The sequence below is a fragment of the Mustela erminea genome, chromosome 3 (genome assembly GCF_009829155.1).
Source record: "Mustela erminea isolate mMusErm1 chromosome 3, mMusErm1.Pri, whole genome shotgun sequence".
NCBI classification, from domain to species: Eukaryota; Metazoa; Chordata; class Mammalia; order Carnivora; family Mustelidae; genus Mustela; species Mustela erminea.
In genome coordinates, this window is record NC_045616.1 from 89,093,332 (window position 1) to 89,114,889 (window position 21,558).

The following is a 21,558-nucleotide window of genomic DNA, read 5'->3' on the forward strand; positions in this document are numbered from 1 at the left end:
GCCCTCCTTCCCTCCCTTCCTGCTTCCTTCCTTCCTTCCTTTTTGTAGCCTTCCTGCTCAACATGGAGCTCACTGTGTGGGGCTTGAGTTCATGACCTTGAGATCAAGACCTGAGCTGAGATCAAGAGTTGGACACTTAACCAACTGAGCTGCCCAGGCGCCCCTATTTTATATTTCTTGAATAAATTTCTGCCATTCTTGTTTTTAATTTTAAAAGTAAATGAGTAGAACATTTTCTAATTATTTTATATTATAAACAGTTTCCTTAATATAACTTCAGGGAGTCTGTGGCCTCGGGCAAAGTGAAGTTTTGCACACACCTGCACACACAAGTGTTCATGTGGGGTTCCCAGAATAGATCAGGGCCACACTGCGAGCATGCCCCCATAGAACTCTTTCTCCTTTTCCTTAAACCTTTAGGAATACAGATTGTGCAAACAACATCTTGCATTTTTTAGGGCTTGATAAATTTAAAGTACTATCTCATTCGTTAATTTATTCAAGAATTTAAGTGTTGACAAGGTGGGCTGTCTTACTTGATCTCTCTAGCAGTCATGTACTCTAGATAGGAATGATACTTTAATTTTGATTTAAAAACATGGCAACCAAGACCCAGTGACTTGCTTATGGTTGCATAGTTGGTGGCAGAGTCAGGAGGAAGACTTCTACTTTCTAAGCCATACCTAAAGCAGTATTTCTAGTTTACTGGTTATTTAATTTTAAAGGAAATCAATCAAATTAATTATTTGTGTTCCATGAAGACAAGTAAAACTAGAAGGTCTGTAAAGACACATCTTAGAGCTTTCCCTAAGAACAAAGTACTGTATTAACCAACCACAAGAAGCATCAAGAAACAAATGCCTACTCTTTCATAGCCTTATTAAAAAGTATAATTGGGAGGCACGTAGGTGGCTCAGTCAAACATTAAGCATCTGTTTTCAGCTCTGGTGGTGGTCCCCAAAATATTGGGGTCAAGCCCCAGGTCATCGGGCTCCCTGCTCAGTGGGTAGTCTGCTTCTCCCTCTCCCTCTGCTGCTCCCCCTGCTTGTGCTCTCTTGCTAGCTTTCTTTCTCTTAAATGAATAAATGAAATATTTAAGAAAATTAAAATAATAATTGGCCTGGTTATTCTATACCATGCAAACTCCTATTTGACCCATTCCAATAAATAAATAAATAAATAAATAAATAGAATTTCATATCTGTTTATTGTAGAAGTGTGTGTGCTGTTTTAAGATTTGGGGATAACATTTGACTCACCCATTCATTCATTACATTTATTTTGATTTTCTCTGCTGGAGATGGTTTATCTGCTTTTCCTGGAACTTGACAATTGCCTGAGTCCATATAAAGTGTTACTGGAAAATGCACACATTTCATTTCCCAAAACCCAGCAGTTGCTTTTATTTTTTTAAAAGATTTTATTTATTTATTTGAGAGAGAGAGAGAGAGAACATGAGAGGGGAGAAGGTCAGAGGGAGAAGCAGACTCCCAATGGAGCTGGGAGTCCAGTGTGGGACTTGATCCCAGGGCTACGGAATCATAACCTTAGCTGAAAGCATTCGATTAACCCACTAAGCTACCCAGGTCCTCTGGCACCTACTTTTAAAATCAAACCAACACAGGTGCACCTGGGTGGCTCAGTGGGTTAAGCCCCTGCCTTCAGCTCAGGTCATGATCTTGGGGTCCTGGGATTCAGCCCTACATGGGCGGGTGGTGAAATCTCTGCTAAGCAGGGAGCCTGCTTCCCCCTCTTGATGCTGCCTCTCTGCCTACTTCTGACCTCTCTCTGTCAAATAAATAAGTCTTAAAAAAAAAAGTCAAACCAACACAGATTGTCTGAATTGACTTTAATTTTCTGTGAAGATTAATGACTGAGTTTGTCATGATAGGGATGTTGAGTTTTTTGATTCTTTAAAATAACAGTGTATTACATATATCAAGAAAGGAGAGCTACACTATGCCAATGAAAGTATGTATACCAGATTCTTAAATTTATTTACAAACTCATAAACAAAAAGCAATTGAAACTACATCGTGCCAGTACTACCATTTGATAATTTCTTTTGATAATTTTCTTACAGTGGTGCATTCTAAAGCTGTGGGATTGTTTTAGGATCACATAAGCAAGAAGACATTTGGTATAATTAGGCCTGAAAGCACGACAATTCTAATTTTTAATGATCTTCACATTTTAAAACTGGATTAACATGAAATGAACATTTGAAAAACACATTTGCAAGATTTTTCTTTAGCCTTTTAGAAGTTTGTTTCCCAGTTTCTTACCTGTTGGAAATTTCTAGTGCTATTGCTGTTCTTTTCATCTTGTACAGGTTTTCCTTCTTCATTTCTTTGATTAGTTTTGTGTGTTTGTTTCTCTGTCACAAGATGCTATGTGAGCCACCTCTCCAAGCCTAAGACCCCCGCCCCCTTCTTGGCTTGTCTACTGCACAATGAATGGCTTCATTTCACAAGCTGCTCCTAGGGTTGAAATCACCGTACAGAATATTCAGCTCTGGAATCCAGTAGGATCTGAAGGCCAGTGAAAAGGCAGAAAGGAGGAGTCAGAAATCTCAGCAGTAGCAGTGACATTAGATGGAGCATTTTATTTATTTATTATTATTTTTAAAAATAATTTTTTAATTAACATATAATGTATTATTAGTCCCAGGGGAATAGGTCTGTGAATCACCAGGTTTACACACTTTATAGCATCTACCTTCCCCAAGGTCAATAATGCCAGCACCCTCTCCCTAGTCCCCTCCCCACCGGCAACCCTCAGTTTGTTTTGTGAGATTAAGAGTCTCTTATGGTTTGTCTCCCTCCCGATCCCATCTTGTTTCATTTATTCTTTTCCTACCCCCCAAACCCCAACTTTGCCTCTCAACTTCCTATCAGGGAGATCATATGATAATGGTCTTTCGCTCAGCATGATACCCTCTAGTTCCATCCGTGTCGTCACAAATGGCAAGATTTCATTTCTTTTGAAGGCCGCATAGTATTCCATTGTGTGTGTGTATATATATATATATACACACACAGAAATCTCAGCAGTAGCAGTGACATTAGATGGAGCATTATATATATATATATATATATATATATATATATATATACACACACACACATCTTCTTGATCCATTCATCTGTTGATGACATCTAGGTTCTTTAGATGGAGTGTTTTAAAGGATGTGTTAGAAATGTCACTTTCTGTCATCTTGTGGAGATGGTAACAAGAGTGTGTCCTAAAACCTGTGGTATTTTGTGGCATATATATTTTTATAGTTTTGAAAAATTAGTTGTGCCAAAAGCAGACATTTGTTTTAAAATTTCCTGGCAGGTTTTGGTTCTGATTTTGCTATAATTTATGAGATTAATAAAATGCCTTTAAGATTAAAATTAACCCCAAGTTCCCCAGAAAATATGGGGTTTTTAAAATGATTTTATTTATTTATTACAGAGAGGGATTGAGAGAGAGAGAGAGAGAGAAAATACAAGCTGGGGGCGTGGGAGTGGGAGAGGGAGAAGCAGGCTTCCTGCTGAGCAGGGAGCCCAGTGCAGGACTTAGTCCCACATGGGATCATGACCTGAGCTGAAGGCAGAGGCTTAACGACTGAGCCACCCAGGGTGCCCTGAAAATATGGGTTATTATATAAGATTTTCATGAACCACTTTGAAACGATAGCACATGTACTGCTGAACTCGAAGTGGGGGCTGAAAAGCCCTCGCCTGTATTTAAGAAATTGCAGGAAGGAAGCTATTCCTCATTGTTACAAAAGACTGAAAAAGGGAGATTAAAGTAAAATGAGTATTTCCTTATAGTGAGAGTGTTGGAAGGCTTTTGAGAAACAAGGTTTTTTTTTTCATTTAAAAAAATATTTTATTTATTTGAGGGAGAGACAGTGGGAACAAGCACAACAGGAGGGAGGAGCAGGGGGAGAGGGAGAAGCAGACTCCCCACTAAGCAGAGAGCCTGACATAGGACTCGATCCAGGAGCCTAGGATCATAACCTGGGCTGAAGGCAGATGCTTAACTCACTGAGCCACCCAGGCGCCTGAGAAACAAGATTAAAAAAAAAAAAAAAGGATTTTATTTATTTTTTTGAGAGAGAGAGAGCACAAGAAGGGGGAGGGTCAGAGGGAGAAGCAGGCTCCCCACTGGGCAGGAAGCCTGATGCAGGACTCGATCCTGGGACTCCAGGAGCATGAACTGAGGTGAAGGCCAATTGATGCCCAACCAACTGAACCACCCAGTCACCCCAAGAAACAAAATTTTAGAATATTAAGTGTGGTTGAAGATGTTTTTGGCATAGCATAGTGGATAGACTGGCAACATTCTGAAATTATTTCGTAACTCAAAGATTTAGTGATGGAGCCCTAGCTTTTAAAAAATGTTTATTCTTTAAAATTTTTTTTTTAATAAAGATTTTTATTTATTTAGTTGAGAGAGAGACAGTGAGAGAGAGCATGAGAAGTGAGAAGGTCAGAGGGAGAAGCAGACTCCCCATGGAGCTGGGAGCCCGATGCAGGACTCGATCCCGGACTCCAGGACCGTGACCTGAGCTGAAGGCAGTTGCCCAACCAGCAGGCGCCCCTATTCTTTAAAATTTTTAATTCATTAGTTAGCATACAGTGTTATATTAGTTTCAGGTGTACAGTCTAGTGATTCAGCAGTTCCGTACCTCACGTGGTTCTCATCAGGACAAGTGCACACCTTAATCCCCATCACCTGTTTTGCTCATCCCCGCACTCCCCTTGTCCTTCAATTTATTCAGTACAATTAAGAGTCTCTTTCTTGATTTGTCTCTCTTTCTCTTCTTTTCCCCCTTGCTCATTTGTTTTGTTTCTTAAATTCCACATGACTAAAATCATATGGTATTTGTCTTTCTCTGATGACACTTTTACTTAGCATCGTATTCTCTAGCTCCATCCATGTCACAGCAAATGGCAAGATTGCATTCTTTTGTAGGGCTGAGTAATATTCCACTTAATATATGTACACTACACCCTCTTCATCCATTCATCAGTTGATGACACTGGGGCTGCTTCTGTAATTTGGCCATTGTCAATAATGCTGCAATAAACATAGGGGTGCATGTGTCCCTTTGAATTAGTGTTTTTGTATTCTTTGGCTAAATACCCAGTAATGTGATTGCTGGATCATAGGGTAGTTCTGTTTTTAACTTTTTTTTTTTCAAACCACAATCTAGTGGAAAGAAAGGCCAAAACCAGAGAAGACAAAGTAAAAAAGAAACAGAAAGAAGGTATTTGTTGCTACAAATCTCAGAAACAACCAGGAATATACATTTCTCATAGGTAAAGGACACTGTATGAATCAGAGTTCTCCACAGAAACAGAGCCATTTGTATATTATATATATAGCACATGTTTAGTAAATATATAATACATATGTATATTAAGAGGTATAGGATTAGCTCCAGCAACTATGGAGGCTGGCAATGTTACAGGATTTCCTTTTCCTATAGTGCTGATAAGGTTCTTGGTCACGCTGCTTTGAAGAATGAAGAGGTAGACCAAACAGGGTGGTGGGCAGCAAAACAAGGTTTATTGAGCGGTAGTGAAGTAATAGTACAATGCTCCCAAAAAGGTAGGGGACCTGAAAAGTTTGCCCTGTTTTTAACTTTTTAAGGCACATCCATATTGTTTTCCATAGTGACTGTACCATTTTGCATTCCTACCAACAGTGAGTTGATGAGTGATCAACAGCATGAATGATCCTTTTTCACCACATCCTCACCAACATCTGTTGTTTCTTGTGTTGGTGATTTTAGCTATTCTGACAGGTGTGAGGTGATAGCTCATTGCAGTTTTGATTTGCATTTCCCTGATAGTGAGTGATGATGAGCATCTTTTCATATGTCTGTTGGTCATCTGGATGTCTTCTTTGGAGGGATGTCTGTTCATGTCTTCTGCCCATTTTTAAACCAGATTATTTGTTTCTTGGGTGTTGAGTTTTATAAGTTCTTTATGTATTTTGGATACTAACCGTTTATCGGATATGTCATTGGCAAGTACCTTCTCCCACTGGAGCCCCAAATTTTAAAGCTAAGTTATGCAAATCAATTCTTTTTCCTCACCCAGTGCCTGAAACTCAAAATTCCCAAGTGGTTAGCACCTTGATATTATGTATCTGTTTTTTACAGAACACTGCCAGGTCACTGGATGGTTGGAGTACATGGCAGGGGGTGGGAAGTCCATGACAGAAATGGAAGCCAGTCTCCTCTTCTGCAGGAATTTGAAGAGCAGATGTGGTCAGAGTGGTTCAAGGAACATCCCTCTTATTTCCCAGTTACTTTTTAGTAATATTCTGCTAATTACTTACCTGTTTATACTTGAAGTTTACAGAGTAGCAAACTTTGGAAGAGTGTAAGGCTTGCTGAAAAACAAACATATTTTCTTATGTAGAATACTGGCAAAAACTAACAATGTCCACAGGGTTGGTAGATACTAAGAGATCTTAGTTGTCTGTGATATTGGTGAAGATAAAGCAGTTTGAATTGGACAGACCTGACTCTGAACTCAGATTCTCCCATGTTCCCTAGCTGAGTCACCTTGAGCTTCTCTCTGAGCTTTTGGGTCCTTTTCTATAAGGTGAACATTACCATCTATCTGGCTGGATTATTTTGTCACATAATAGATATTTAGTAAGTGGTAGTTTATATTATTATTTCCTATAGCATTTCTTAGTAGAACTATATGATCCAGAGTAAGGGCAGAGTTAATTGTTTTTTATTCCCACACCCCTTTCCACAAAAGAGAAGAGTGAGTGCGAGAGATTGAGAAACGATGAAACCAGAATTGTTTTTGTTTTAATTTTTAAAAGAATATTTGGTATAAACTTGTCCTTATTGGTGATGAAGATTTAGTGAGCATTATGGTTTTGTTTGCCTCAGTTAAAATTCATTGTTTTACTTGCAAAAGCTAGTTTATAGACTAATAGCCTTGGACAGCAGGCATTGAAGTTGATCAAAGGAGCCAAAGAAAGAACTAAGCCTCGGACTTCTCCCATCTTTCTAAAGCCCTGCAGCCTTGATATTTACACTCTCATTATGTTATATATTTTATTTTTAGTCATAAAAAAGGTTTTGTTGTCTTTATACCTTGATAAACATTAATTAATATAGTAGGTGATTCTCTGACCCATACTTTTACCAACTTAGGGGAAATAAAAATTGAGGAGTATCATGAAAAATAAAAGGGGCATCTAAACTCGGAGTCCCAGTTATTTGTGTTAAGACTGTATTATAACAGAAGCCTGATGAAGAAAGGCTTCCTTACTTTTGTTTCCCACCCTGCTGCAGCTGTCTTTACCTCCGTAGAGGACTCCCTGTTAACTGCTCTCTCATTATGATTATGTGCTTGAAGTAATTATTTTTTCTTTTGATTTCAGTAGATCCTAGATGACCTGTTGACTCCCTGACACTGATAGTATTCTCTGAGGACCTGAGCAAGAGGGGCCTCTGCCCTGGATCTTGTGTGTAGAGGACCCAGATATCACAAACTTTAAAAAAGTAGTGTCATTTCGGATCTAACACTCAATGCTGGTAGAACAACTTGTCATCCAAACATTTACTCTAGTGACAAACACCTTTCAGGTCCCAGATACACTTCGCCTTGTCACTGACCCTGAAGCCCTGGAAACAAATGTCATGAAGGTTATAGGCTGTTGATGGTGGTTATGGACACTGCTTTGACGTGTAGAGAGGATATGTAATTGCGGAACTTCGTAGGTGAAAGGACAGACTAATTAACTTAGCCTAAGTGTAATAAATTCCTGTATAATGAATCAATCACTTTCCAATACTGCTAACCATCTTTATTCTTGTTTCTCTTTCTATTCCAGTTTGTGTTTCTACTTAAAAATTAAGTTAAGGGGCACCTGGGTGGCTCAGTGGGTTAAAGCCTCTGCCTTCGGCTCAGGTCATGATCCCAGAGTCCTGGGATCGAGTCCCGCATCGGGCTCTCCGCTAGGCAGGGACCTTGCTTCCCTTCTTCTCTCTCTGCCTACTTGTGATCTCTCTCTCTGCCTACTTGTGATCTCTCTCTCTCTCTGTCAAATAAATACATAAAATTTTTTTTAAAAATTAGGTTAATATTTTAAACAGTGGTCCATGGTAGCTGAGGGATATTCTGCAATATTAAGCAATTCATATTACTTTTAAACTTTATGTATGAGAGTCCAGATAAAATATATGTGATGCCTGTGGTTGACATTAGCAATAAATGAGCCTTGATAGACTTGTGAGTAGTTCTATTTTTGAAAAATACATAATAGAGTTTTAATAAGTTTTAAACAAATTACATAAGAAATTCAACTTTGTTATAAATTTATTTAAATTGGTATTTGTTAATTATAATTTGTATATTGCCTTTTAATTTTATAAGTAATTTTTGGCAGTTTAGAAAAAAGATTACATTTGAAAACAGATATAAAAAATAATTTTAGGGTCTCCTGGGTGGTACAGTTGGTTAAGTTTCCCACTCCTGGTTTTGGCTTAGGTTGTGATCTCAGGGTTGTGAGGTGGAGAGCCCTGTGTCCAGCTCCATGCTCAGCGTGAAGTCTGCTTGAGATTCTCTCCCTCTGTCCCTCCTGTTTATTCTCTCTCTCTTTCAAATAAATAATTAAATCTTGACAAAAACAATTTTAGTTTTTGATTTTGCACAATTAATAAATATATTTTGAGGATAGTATGTTCAAATTTTGTATACTTTGAATAAGTTTTATTTTATTTTTAATCCTTTAGATCCTTACTGGCAATGTGACACAGAGCATGAGAAAGGCTTATTTATAACAACATAACTAGTGATTTTGATGAAATTAAGGTAAGAAAAATAAATTTTTTAGAACACATCATAATTTATGCATCATGTGTGTCTTTATTTTCATTATTTATCCATACATTGCCTGCTTATCAACATTAAATCCAGACATGTGCAATAATACTTAAATTCAGTGGTCTTTGATATTTTGTCAACTTTTAGTCAATGTGGTCTTTTAGTCATGTTTTAGTCAACTTATTTTTTTTAGTAAAAATCATAGCTCTGCATGCTAAATTTTGTCAAGGTATATGGATTAAATACCTCTCCAACTTTATTTTGTATCTCTGTATCCCTCCCTTCCAGACAAGTTCCTCCCAACCCCAGTTTTAGGGAGAAGTTTTGCTTGGGAGCAGTGTGATCCTTTTTACTCTATAGGAACTCTGAGCTGGTGGCTCACTTTTATACCTGTCTTAGGATCAGATCTCACCTTCTCTTACCTCTCTTTGATGACGGCTGATCTGGTTTTGTGAGGGAGGGTAGAGGTAGAGGTGGGAATTGGTAATGTAAGCCAGGAAATCTTTAAAAGACACATGATAATAATAATTTACGGATAATGATAACTTATGGATAAAACATCATTTAACAAGTGTTGTACCCCTATTACAAACAGTGTCACATTATCATCAACAACCTCATTTGTGACTCAATATTAGCCCACATTCATTTCTAGGAATTATCCTAGGGACGTGACAGTCTGGGACAGTGATGTCTGGACATGTTGGTTATACCCTCATATCCAGGCCTAATCAGTATACTGTGATGGTATGGCAGACAAATGTGTCAAAGCATGAAAACCTCCAAAAGAACTTTCACTAGAATTTTATTTGAAATGTTGGGGTCAGTTAATTCCAAATATTCCTTTCGTTGCCTTCATCCTTGGGTATTCATCGCAAAGCAAGGTCTTGCAGGCACGGTTCCCCTCCTATACCCTCTCGCCCATTTCATTCAGAACTTCACATGGTCCTTCTCACAGATTGTGTATATTCAGTTGATTCTCAAAGATGCCATGTTTATGAATTCCCTTACTTACTAAGATTTATTTGTAGCCCCCCAGTCAGTACCCTGCTTTAGTGGCCGTTCATGGGCAGGTGTGGAGTAGTGAAAAATTGGTATCACCTGACGAGCACTTTTCCAGCTGAGGTTGAACAAGGTAACGATTCTGACTCTCTCTTTCAGCTCTTGTACTGTATTTAAGTGTCCTTTTGTGGTCTGTTTAGTGGCATATTTTCCACATTTTTTTGCTTTTTGTTGGTGATTTCACTGTTTAATATAGTCCTCCATCAGTTGCCTGTGTGGCTCAGTCAGTTAAGCACCTGCCTCCAGCTCAGGTCATGATCCCACGGTCCTGGGATCAAGTCCCACACTGGGCTCCTTGCTCAGCCTGCTTCTCCCTCTCCTGCAGCTCCCCACTGCTTGTGCTTTCTCTCTCTCTGACAAATAAATAAACAAAATCTTTGAAAAAAGAAATAGTTCCCATCTGTAGGGCTGAAGTGCTATCCAGTATTTCTAAGTGCAAGAAGGCTGTAATGTGCCTTACAGAGAAAGTGTCTGTGTTAGATAAGCTTCATTGGGGCTATACTTAGACTGCTTTAGTTATGGTTATATAGTTATACTGCTGTTGCATGAGTGTATTAAATAAGTATCTTTAAATAGAAGTCTCTTTATTTATTTTGCTTGTTTTTTTACATGTTGGGTGTCTGGTTTATTCAAACTGTCAGTCAGAGGCTCCCACCTCTGCCCTGGGCCAGGCACAGGAAGTGAGTAACTGGGAGCTATGGAGCTGAATAGGGCAGAGCTGGGCAGGTATCAGAAGATAAAAGGAGCTCAGCTGAGCAACCAGAGCAGCATCAGGGCCAGGCTGAACAGGAAGGAAACGCCAAAGCCTGCAGAGCTCAGCCCCACTCATGGCTTCAGCATAGAACCTCACCACGTCCCTGTTGGGATTGCCCTGGGCTGGCTCAAACCATATCTGGATGCAGGGGCCACTGCCTCAGCTGTAGTTGCTCAGTTTGTAGGAGTGGCTCCAGATCTCACTGCACAGAGTGGCAGGTGCAGGGAAGGAGAAATGGAAGGGGTTCAGGGAGCTCCCACTGGGTACCACTTTTACCTTGACATCCAGTCCTGGCCTTTGTGACAGTTGTTCTCATAGGTTTAGGAAGTGTGGCAGCCTTCCCAGCAGTGCAGACAGCCCGCTTCAGCCCTCTTCACATAGGGTCACATCAAGACGTGCTCTTTGTGCCAGCTGTGGCTCACCTGCTGGCCCTAGAGCCCCAGGTTAGGAGCACTCATACTGGTTGGTGTCCTGGATGAGGTACTGTTTGCAAGCAGGTGCCGTCTGTCCGCAGTGATCCCAGTTCAGTCTGTACAGGTGGGAAATACCCTTCTGGGCTTCCCAGGTGATGTTGGCAAAGCAGCAGGGATTCTTCCAGGGGCTGCATTGCTTTACGCAGCTTGTTCTCTGGCCTTGGCTTTTCTTTGCGGGGCTTGACATCCATACAGATATTGAGAAGCTCAGTCCTGGGCTGGGCTGCCGATACTGTGGCTGCCCCCACCTGAAGGAGCAGCAGCTGTGTTAACCACCAGCTGGGCCATGTCAGTCTCTGAATCCTGTGACAACTGGGGAGTGTTAAGTCCTCCAAAGACCTCAGAAAGTAAAGGGCCACTGGATCCCTCACACCTCTCTTCTGGCTTCATAAGTTGAACAAAAGTATCTTTAAAAAGAAATTCAAAACAAGGTTATGTATTGATTGGTTGTTAAAAACGTGACTAGAGGTGCACAAGAATCCAATCTTGTGTTTTTCCTAGTGTTCACTAATTCACTGTTCATGGCAAATTTATAGGACATAACTACTATACTTTATGAGAATTGGCTTTGCCTATCTTTCTACGTATCTCAAGCTCCCCATTGCCATTTCAGAACACCTTTTTTCCAACTTTGTGGAATTTCAGTCCAATTAGGTGTACCCCTGTTAAAGGGGTTACTTTGCTGTAATTTTCCGATTCAGTTCATTATATTCTTTCTCACCTCTAAGTTCAACAAACATTAATGCAGTTGAACTGATTGATCTTTTTTTTAAATAAAGATTTTATTTATTTATTTGACAGACACAGACCTTAAGTAAATACACAGACACAGATCTTTTTTTAAATTTTTAATTTTTTATTTTTTATAAACATATAATATATTTTTATCCCCAGGGGTACAGGTCTGTGAATCGCCAGGTTTACACACTTCACAGCACTCACCATAGCACATACCCTCCCCAATGTCCATAATCCCACCCCCCTTCTCCCAACCCCCCTCCCCCTAGCAACCCTCAGTTTGTTTTGTGAGATTAAGAGTCACTTACGGTTTGTCTCCCTCCCAATCCCATCTTGTTTCATTTATTCTTCTCCTACCCACTTAAGCCCCCATGTTGCATCACCACTTACAGACACAGATCTTAAGTAGGCAGAGAGCCAGGCAGAGAGAGGAGGAAGCAGGCTCCCCACTGAGCAGAGAGCCGGATGCAGGGCCTCGATCCCAGAACTCTGGGATCCCAGAGTTCTGGGATCAGGACCCGAGCCGAAGGCAGAGGCTTTAACCCAGTGAGCCACCCAGGTGCCCCGAACTGTTTGATCTTTATTGCTTTTTGCATCTTGCTTAAGAAATTCTTCCCTGTCCTGAGGTCATGAAGATATTCTGCTGTACAGTCTTTTAAAAGCTTTTCAGCTTTTTTTTTTTTTTTTAAAGATTTTATTTGTTTATTTGACAGGCAGAGATCACAAGTAGGCAGAGAGGCAGGCAGAGAGAGAGAGAAGGGGAAGCAGGCTCCCCACCAAGCAAAGAGCCCGATGCAGGGCTTGATCCCAGGACCCTGGGGTCATGACCTGAGCTGAAGGCAGAGGCTCCAACCCACTGAGCCACCCAGGCGCCCCAGCTTTTTTTTTTTTTTTTTAAGGTTTATTTTTTTAAGAGAGAGGGATCGTGTGCCCATGCCTTGTAGGGGGAGGGGCAAAGGGAGAGAGAATCCCAAGCAGACTCTGCACTGAGCATGGAGCCTGACATGGGGCTCGATTTCACGATGCTGCAATCATGACCTGAGCTGAAATCAAGAGTAGGAAGCTTAGGTGACTGAATCATCCATTATCCCCCCAAATTTTTCAGTTTTGACTTTCACATTTAGGTTTATAATCTACTAAAATTGTTATTTTTATGGTGTAAGTTAGAAATACAATTTCATTTTATTCTCATAGACACTTGATTATTCCAGAAATTTTTATTGAAAAGGCAGTCTTTCTCTCATTACTTTTCAGTGGCATCTCTGTCATTTATCAAGAGTTTACATATGTATAGTTCTATTTCTGGTTATCTATTTTGTTTTTTTTTTTTTTTTTAAGATTATTTATTTATTTAGGGTGCCTGGGTAGCTCAGTTGGTTGGGTGGCTGCCTTCAGCTAGGGTCGTGATCCTGGAGTACTGGGATCAAGTCCCACATCAGGTTCCCAGCTCCACGGGGAGTCTGCTTCTCCCTCTGACCTTCTCCTCTCTCGTGTTCTTCTCCCCTCTCATGCTCTCTCTCACTGTCTCTCTGTCTCAAATTAAAAAATAAAAAAGATTATTTGAAAGAGAGGGAGAGAGAGAGAAAGAGGGAACTCACAAGTAGAGGGGAAGGAGCAGAGGGAGAGGGAGAAGCAGACTCCCTGCTAAGCAGGGAGCCCAATGCAGGGCTGGATCCTAGGACCCTAGGATCATGACCTGAGCCAAAGGCAAACAAATAACTAAGACATCCAGGCCCCCCCCCATAAATAAAATATTTTTTAAATAAAGGAATTATGGGTATGGCTATTAGTATAGGGAACTGATTAAAATAAATAAAAAATCAAGTATGTTTTTGAGAAAGAATTGTTCATCAAAAGTACCATCAGCCTGCATTCAGTCTGCAATTGGTGGCCCCACAATTCTATGGGAAGGAAACGTGTAGAGAAAGCTTCTAAGTCCCCAAACAGGGCATATTTTCCAAGGCCCTCTTCATAGTGACTAATAATAATTGATAAGGAACACCTTTCCAGAGGGCAGAACCGAGGGCCACGGTGAGCCGTGTTTTAGGGAGTCACTCCTAGTTAGAGAAAACAAGACCTATTCAAGAAATATTCCACTTTCCTAGAGTAGGAATGCTTGTAATTGTCTGCCCATTGGGATTTATAATTGTGTCTTCCATCTTTATCCTTCCAAATGAGAGTTTTATTGTAATTATCCTGACCCTGTTCTACTCTCATGTATATATATTGGGGTGGGGTGAAACAGATAACTTGGATTATTAGTTAACAGGCATCTAGGTTAAAAATGAACGTCTTCTAGGGCACCTGGGTCGCTCAGTGGGTTAAGCTTCTGCCTTCAGCTCAGGTCATGATCTCAGGGTCCTGGGATCAAGCCCCATATTGGGCTTCCTGCCCAGCAGGGAGCCTGCTTTCCTCCTCTCTCTGTCTGCCTCTCTTCCTAATTGTAATCCCTCCTGATGTCAAATAAATAAATATATTTGAAAAAAAATGAACCTCTTCTAGATCTGATATTGAAATGAACACATCTGAGATCTTGGACTTTGAGCTCAGAGCAGTAACTGTGTGGGACCCTAGGGTCTTCCCTGTTGGGGAGGAGGTAAGTATTTAGTATGTGATGGGATGGGAAGTGAATATTTAGTAATAAGAAGCATGGGCTGTGATTTTTTAAAAATTATTTATGGATTTGGTACCCATTTTTACAAGAGGATTGTACTCAAAATAAGCAGAAGTGATGTATATTGCCTCTTTCAGAAGATTTAAGGGTTACCTTGTTTTTTGTCATAAGTCTCTTTGCTTTCTCCTGTGACAGGCATTAATGTTTCAGATAATGGCTTACTTGCCAGTCTTGGTCCCATAGCAAAGAAGATATCAGCTGAAGTGCTGACCCACAGTGAACACAGAAAGCACAAAACAAACGTTTGCGGTCATAAGCCACTGGGATATTTGTCACTTATTGTTGCCACATAACCTATTCTTCCATGGCCAATACAACCATGCTTACAATATTAAAAAAGACAAAATGCAAGCCTAAAATTGTCTTCAGAAAATAGAAAATTATAAAAAGGAGCAGAAAATATTTGAAAAAGAACCAAATAGAGCTTCAATAAATGATAACTATATAACCTAAAAAAAATTCAGCTTAACAGTTTGACGGAAGATTGATCATGCTAAAGAGAGAATTAGTGAACTAGAACGTAGATCTGTAGATACTACCAGGAATGCTTTTTTTTTTTTTTTTTTTTAGATTTTATTTATTTATTTGACAGACAGAGATCGCAAGTAGGCAGAGAGGCAGGCAGAGAGAGAGAGGAGGAAGCAGGCTCCCCACTGAGCAGAGAGCCCTATGCCGGGCTCGATCCCAGGACCCTGAGATCATGACCTGAGCCAAAGGCAGAGGCTTTAACCCACTGAGCCACCCAGGCACCCCACCAGGAATGCTTTTAAGAGAGACCAAAAAAAGATGGAAAACACAGAAGTGGGATTAAGATGTATGGTGGATAGAGTGAGAGGATTTATTCATTTATTTGGGATTACATAAGAAAAGTTGAGAAAGAATGGGGCAGAGGCAATATTTGAAGATGTAATGACTGAAACTCTTTTAGAATGAATTAAAGAAGCTCAATAATCCCAAATAGTATCAATAAAAATAAATCTACCCATAAAGTTTCACATTACAGAAACTACAAAAAATAGACAAAGAAAACAAAATCTCTGAAGCACCAGAGGAACAGAGTGGATGACTTCAAAGGAGCAGTAGTTGGGTTAATAGTTAACTTCCTAACAGCCACATTGCAAATCAGGTGATAGTGGAATGGTATCTTGAAAGGGCTCACGTAAAATATCTGCCCATGTAGAACTGGAATTAAAGAGATCTTTCATAAATGAGGGTGAAAGAATAATGGACAAAACCTGATAAACTGAAAGCTGAGAGAGTTGATCTCTAGCAGATGCTACCTATAGGAAATTCTGAAGAGTGAACTTGAGACAGAAGGAGAGTGATCCTTGAGGGAGGAGCTGAGGTGCAAGAAGGAAAGAAGAGCAAAGAAGGTGGCAAGTATATGGATAGACACTGTAAAGCCAGCAATAATAATGTCCTAGTGTGGTTAAATAAGTAAAATTGCACACCAGTAACAACAGCCATGATTTAATCCGGGAGGGGGCTAGTGCATTTTAAAAGATCCTCATATCACCTGAAAACAGTTGGTAAAGATGCTCTTTAGCTTTGGCTTTGGTAAAGTAAATATGCACACAGTTGTTTCTAGGGTAACTACTACAAGAGGTAGAACCAGTGCATTATTTCCAAACCAGTCCATGAAGAAAAGGAATGATAAAATACTCACTGTTGGCAGGTGGAAGTTTGTCAAAGCAACAAGGATGACTTTCAGGTTTCTAAATTTGGCAATGAGGTGGATGAGAATACTCTTCACTGAAGTAGACAACAGGAGGAAGAGGAAGTGTGGAAGAAGAACGGTGAGTTCCATGTGTGGGACAAGTTGAATGTGAGGTGTCTAAGGGATGACTGAGTGGGGATGACCAGGAGGCAGCTGTTGAGTGTCCTCAGGGAGGCACAGGGCCGAGGCAGGTTTTTTGTTTTTTTAATCTTTTTGTTTGTTTGGTTTTGGGAGCGTCTTTATTTTTTAAGTTAATTATTTTATTAACATATAATGTATTATTTGCCCCAGGGGTACAGATCTGTGAATTGTCAGAATTGCACATTTCACAGCACTCACCAAAGCACATACCATCCCCAATGTCCATAACCCAACCACCCACTCCCTACCCTCTTCCCCTCAGCAACCCTCAGTTTGTTTTGTGAAATTAAGAGTCTCTTATGGTTTGTCTCCCTTCCAGTACCATCTTGTTTCATTTTTTCCTTCCCTATCCCCCATGGCCTCCTGACCCTGCCTCTCAAATTCCTCATATCAGAGAGATCCTGTGATAATGGTCTTTCTCTGATTGTCTTATTTCGCTCAGCATAATACCCTCTCGTTCCATCCATGTCATTGCAAATGCAAGATTTCATTTCTTTTGATGGCTGCATAGTATTCCATTGTATATATATATATACCACCTCTTCTTTATCCATTCATCTGTTGATGGCCATTTAGGTTTTTTTTCATAGTTTGGCTATTGTGGACATTGCTGCTATAAACATTGGGGTGCATGTACCCCTTCAGTTCCCTATATTTATATCTTTAGGGTAAATACCCAGTAGGAACCTCCATGCTGTTTTCCAGGGTGGCTGCACCAGCTTGCATTCCCACCAACAGTGTAGGAGGGTTTCCCTTTCTCCGCATCCTCACCAGCATGTTGTTTCCTGACTCGTTAATTTTAGCCATTCTTACTGGCATGAGGTGGTATCTTATTGTGGTTTTGATTTGTATTTCCCTGATGCCAAGTGATATGGAGCACTTTTTCCTGTGTCTGTTGGCCATCTGGATGTCTTCTTTGCAGAAATGTCTGTTCACATCCTCGGCCCATTTCTTGATTGGATTATTTGTTCTTTGGGTGTTGAGTTTGATAAGTTCTTTATAGATTTTGGATACTAGCCCTTTATCACATATGTCATTTGCAAATCTCTTCTCCCATTCTGTCAGTTGTCTTTTGGTTTTGTTGACTGTTTCCTTTGCTGTACAAAAGCTTTTGATCTTGATGAAGTCCCAATAGTTCGTTTTTGCCTTTGCTTCCCTTGCCCTTGGTGATGTTTCTAGGAAGAAGTTGCTGCGGCTGAGGTCAAAGAGGTTGCTGCCTGTGTTCTTTTCAAAGGTTTTGATGGATTCCTGTCTCACATTGAGGCCTTTCATCCATTTTGAGTCTCTTTTTGTATGTGGTGTAAGGAAATGGTCCAGTTTCATTCTTCTGCACGTGGCTGTCCCATTTTCCCAACACCATTTGTTGAAGAGACTGTCTTTTTTCCATTGGACATTCTATCCTGCTTTGTCGAAGACTAGTTGACCATACAGTTGAGGGTCTATTTCTGGGTTCTCTATTCTGTTTCATTGATCTATGTGTCTGTTTTTGTGCCAGTACCATACTGTCTTGATGATGACAGCTTTGTAATAGAGCTTGAAGTCTAGAATTGTGATACCACCAACTTCGGCTTTCTTTTTCAACATTCCTCTGGCTATTAAGGGTCTTTTCTGGTTCCATATAAATTTTAGAATTATTTGTTCCATTTCTTTGAAAAAACTTGATGGTATTTTGATAGGGATTACATGAAACGTGTAGATTGCTTTAGGTAGCATAGACATTTTCACAATATTTGTTCTTCCAATCCATGAGTATGGAATGTTTTTCCATTTCCTTATGTCTTCCTCAATTTCTTTCATGAGTACTTTCTAGTTTTCTGAGTACAGATTCTTTGCCTCTTTGGTTAGGTTTATTCCTAGGTATCTTATGGTTTTGGGTGCAATTGTAAATGGAATTGACTCCTTAATTTCTCTTTCTTCTGTTTTGTTGTTGGTGTATAGAAATGCAACTAATTTCTGTGCATTGATTTTACATCCTGACACTTTACTGAATTCCTGTATTAGTTCTAGCAGTTTTGGAGTGGAGTCTTTTGGGTTTTCCACATAAAGTATCATATCATCTGCAAAAAGTGAGAATTTGACTACTTCCTTGCCGATTTAGATACCTTTTATTTCTTTCTGTTGTCTGATTGCTGAGGCTAGGACTTCATAGTACTATGTTGAATAGCAGCAGTGGTAGTGGACATCCTTGCCGTATTCCTGACCTTAGGGGAAAAGCTATCAGTTTTTCCCCATTGAGAATGATATTTGGTGTGGGTTTTTCATAGATGGCTTTGATGATATTGAGGTAGGTACCCTCTATGCTTACACTGTGAAGAGTTTTGATCAAGAAAGGATGCTGTACTTTGTTAAATGCTTTTTCAGCATCTATTGAAAGGATTAATGCATTGTATCACATTGATTTGCAGATGTTGAACCAACCTTGCAGCCCAGGAATAAATCCCACTTGGTCATGGTGAATAATCCTTTTAATGTACTGTTGGATCCTATGGGCTAGTATTTTGGTGAGAATTTTTGCAACTGTGTTCATCAAGGATATTGGTCTGTAATTCTCCTTTTTGATGCAGTCTTTGGCTTTGGGATCAAGGTAATGCTGGCCTCATAAAATGAGTTTGGAAGTTTTCCTTCCATTTCTATTTTTTGGTAGTTTCAGGAGAATAGGTATTAATTCTTCTTTTTGGTAGAATTCCCCTGGGAAGCCATCTGGCCCTGGGCTCTTGTTTGTTGGGAGATTTTTGATGACTGCTTCAATCTCCTTACTGGTTATGGGTCTGTTCAAGTTTTTTATACCTTCTGGTTCAGTTTTGGTAGTGTATACATCTCTAGGAATGCATCCATTTCTTCCAGATTGTTGTTTGCTGGTGTATAGTTGCTTATAATATGTTCTTGTAATTGTTTGTATTTCTTTGGTGTTGGTTGTGATTTCTCCTCTTTCATTCATGATTTTCTTCATTTGAGTCCTTTAATTTTCATTTGTTTTTGTGAATTTTTCAATTCTTTAATTTCCTGGTTGACACATTCATTCTTTAGTAGGATGCCCTTTAGTCTACATGTGTTTGAGTTCTTTCCAACTTTCCTCTTGTATTTGAGTTCTGGCTTCAGAGCATTTTGGTCTGAAAATATGCAGGGCATGATCCCAGTCCTTTGGTACTGGTTGAGACCTGATTTGTGACCCAGGATCTGGTCTATTCTGGAGAATATTCCATGTACACTAGAGAAGAATGTGTATTCTCTTGCTTTGGGATGGCATGTTCTGAATATATCCATGATGTCCATCTGGTCCAGTGTATCATTTAAGGCCTTTATTTCCTTGTTGATCTTTTGCTTGGATGATCTGTCCATTTCAGTGAGGGGGTTGTTAAAGTCCCCTACTATTGTATTATTGTCGATTTGTTTCTTTGATGTTGTTATTGATTGGTTTATATAATTGACTGCTCCCATGTTAGGAGCATAGATATTTAAACTCGTTAGATCTTCTTGTTGGACAGACCCTTTAAGTATAATATAGTGTCCTTACTCATCTCATATTATAGTCTTTGACTTAAAATCTAATTTATCTCATATAAGGATTGCTACCCCAGCTTTCTTTTGATGTCCATTAGCATGGTAAATTCTTTTCTACCCCCTTACTTGAAATCTGGAGGTCTTTGGTTCTAAAATGAGTTTCTTGTAGATAGCATATTGATGGGTTTGTTTTTTTATCCATTCTGATACCCTGTGTCTTTTGATTGGGGCATTTAGCCCATTTACATTCAGGTTAACTATTGAAAGATATGAATTTAGTGTCATTGTATTGCCTATAAGGTGACTGTTACTGTATATTGTCTCTGTTCCTTTTAGGTCTACTCCTTTTAAGCTCTCTCTTTGCTTAGAGGACCCCTTTCATTATTTCCTGTAGGGATGGTTTGGTGTTTGCAAATTCTTTTAATTTTTGTTTGTCCTGAAGCTTTTTATCTCTCCTTCTATTTTCAGTGATAGGTTAGCTGGATATAGTATTCTTGGCTGCATACTTTTCTCATTTAGTGCTCTGAATATATCATGCCCGTTCTTTCTGGCCTGCCTGTGGATTGGTCTGCTGCCAATCTAATATTTCTACCATTGTATGTTATAGGCTTCTTGTCCTGAGCTGCTTTCTGGATTTTCTCTTTGTCACTAAGATTTGTAAGTTTTACTATTAGATGATGACCTATTTTTATTGATTTTGAGGGGGTTTCTCTGTGCCTCCTGGATTTTGATGCTTGTTCCCTTTGCTGTATTAGGGAAATTCTCTACTATAATTTGCTTCTGTATACCTTCTGCCGCTCTCTCTCTTTCTTCTTCTTCTGGAATCCCAATTCTTCTTCTTCTTTTTTTTTTTTTTAAGATTTTATTTATTTATATGACAGACAAGTAGGCAGAGAGGCAGGTAGAAAGAGAGAGAGAGGAGGAAGCAGGCTCCCTGCTGAGCAGAGATCCTGATTCCAGGCCTGCTCCCAGGACCCTAGGATCATGACCTGAGCTAAAGGCAGAAGCTTTAACCCACTGAGCCACCCAGGCACCCCTTGGAATCCCAATTATTCTAATATTGTTTTGTCTTATGGTATCACTTATCTCTCGAATTCTCCCTTAATTGTTCAGTAGTTGTTTGTTTCTCTTTTGCTCAGCTTCTTTATTTTCTGTCATTTGGTTTCCTATTTATCATTAATTTTCTCTTCTGCCTCATTTGTCCTAGCAGTAAGAGCCTCCATTTTTTATTGCACCTCATTAATAGCTTTTTTTTTTTTTTTTTTTTTTTTTACTCCAAGTTGGTTAGATTTTAGTTCTTTTGTTTCTCCAGACAGGTTTCTCTAATATCTTCCATGCCTTTTTCAAGCCCAGCTAGCACCCTGGAATCATCGTTCTGAACTCTAGTTCTGACACATTACCAATGTCCGTATTGATTAGGTCCCTAGCTGTTGGTACTGCCTCTTGTTCCTTTTTTTTTGTGGTGAGTTTTTCCACCTTGTCATTTTATCCAGATAAGAATATATGAATGAGAGAATAAAATACTAAAAGGGTGGCAGAGGCCCAGAAAAATGTATGCTATCCAAATCAGAAGAAACCTAGAACTGGGGGGAGAAGGAAGGGGGAGAAAAGAAATAAAAATAAAAAATATAAAATATTAAAAA

At 39.6% G+C, this 21,558-nt stretch overlaps 1 protein-coding gene and 1 pseudogene across 2 annotated transcripts in view; one reads left to right on the top strand and one right to left on the bottom strand.

The window, feature by feature from the left end:
- Positions 1-21,558, top strand: part of KLHL3 (kelch like family member 3) — a 259,558-nt gene that overhangs the window by 66,966 nt on the left and 171,034 nt on the right. The window contains exons 2-4 of one of the 2 annotated variants that reach the window (XM_032336624.1): positions 8,765-8,843; positions 9,887-9,990; positions 16,232-16,352. The exons of the other annotated variant lie outside the window; for it this stretch is intronic. Of the exons in view, the coding sequence (XP_032192515.1) occupies positions 16,257-16,352 (96 nt within the window). The 5' untranslated portion in view covers positions 8,765-8,843; positions 9,887-9,990; positions 16,232-16,256. The remainder of the gene's footprint in view (positions 1-8,764; positions 8,844-9,886; positions 9,991-16,231; positions 16,353-21,558) is intronic. 2 annotated transcript variants of the gene reach the window in all.
- Positions 10,665-11,884, bottom strand: LOC116585707 (annotated as a pseudogene).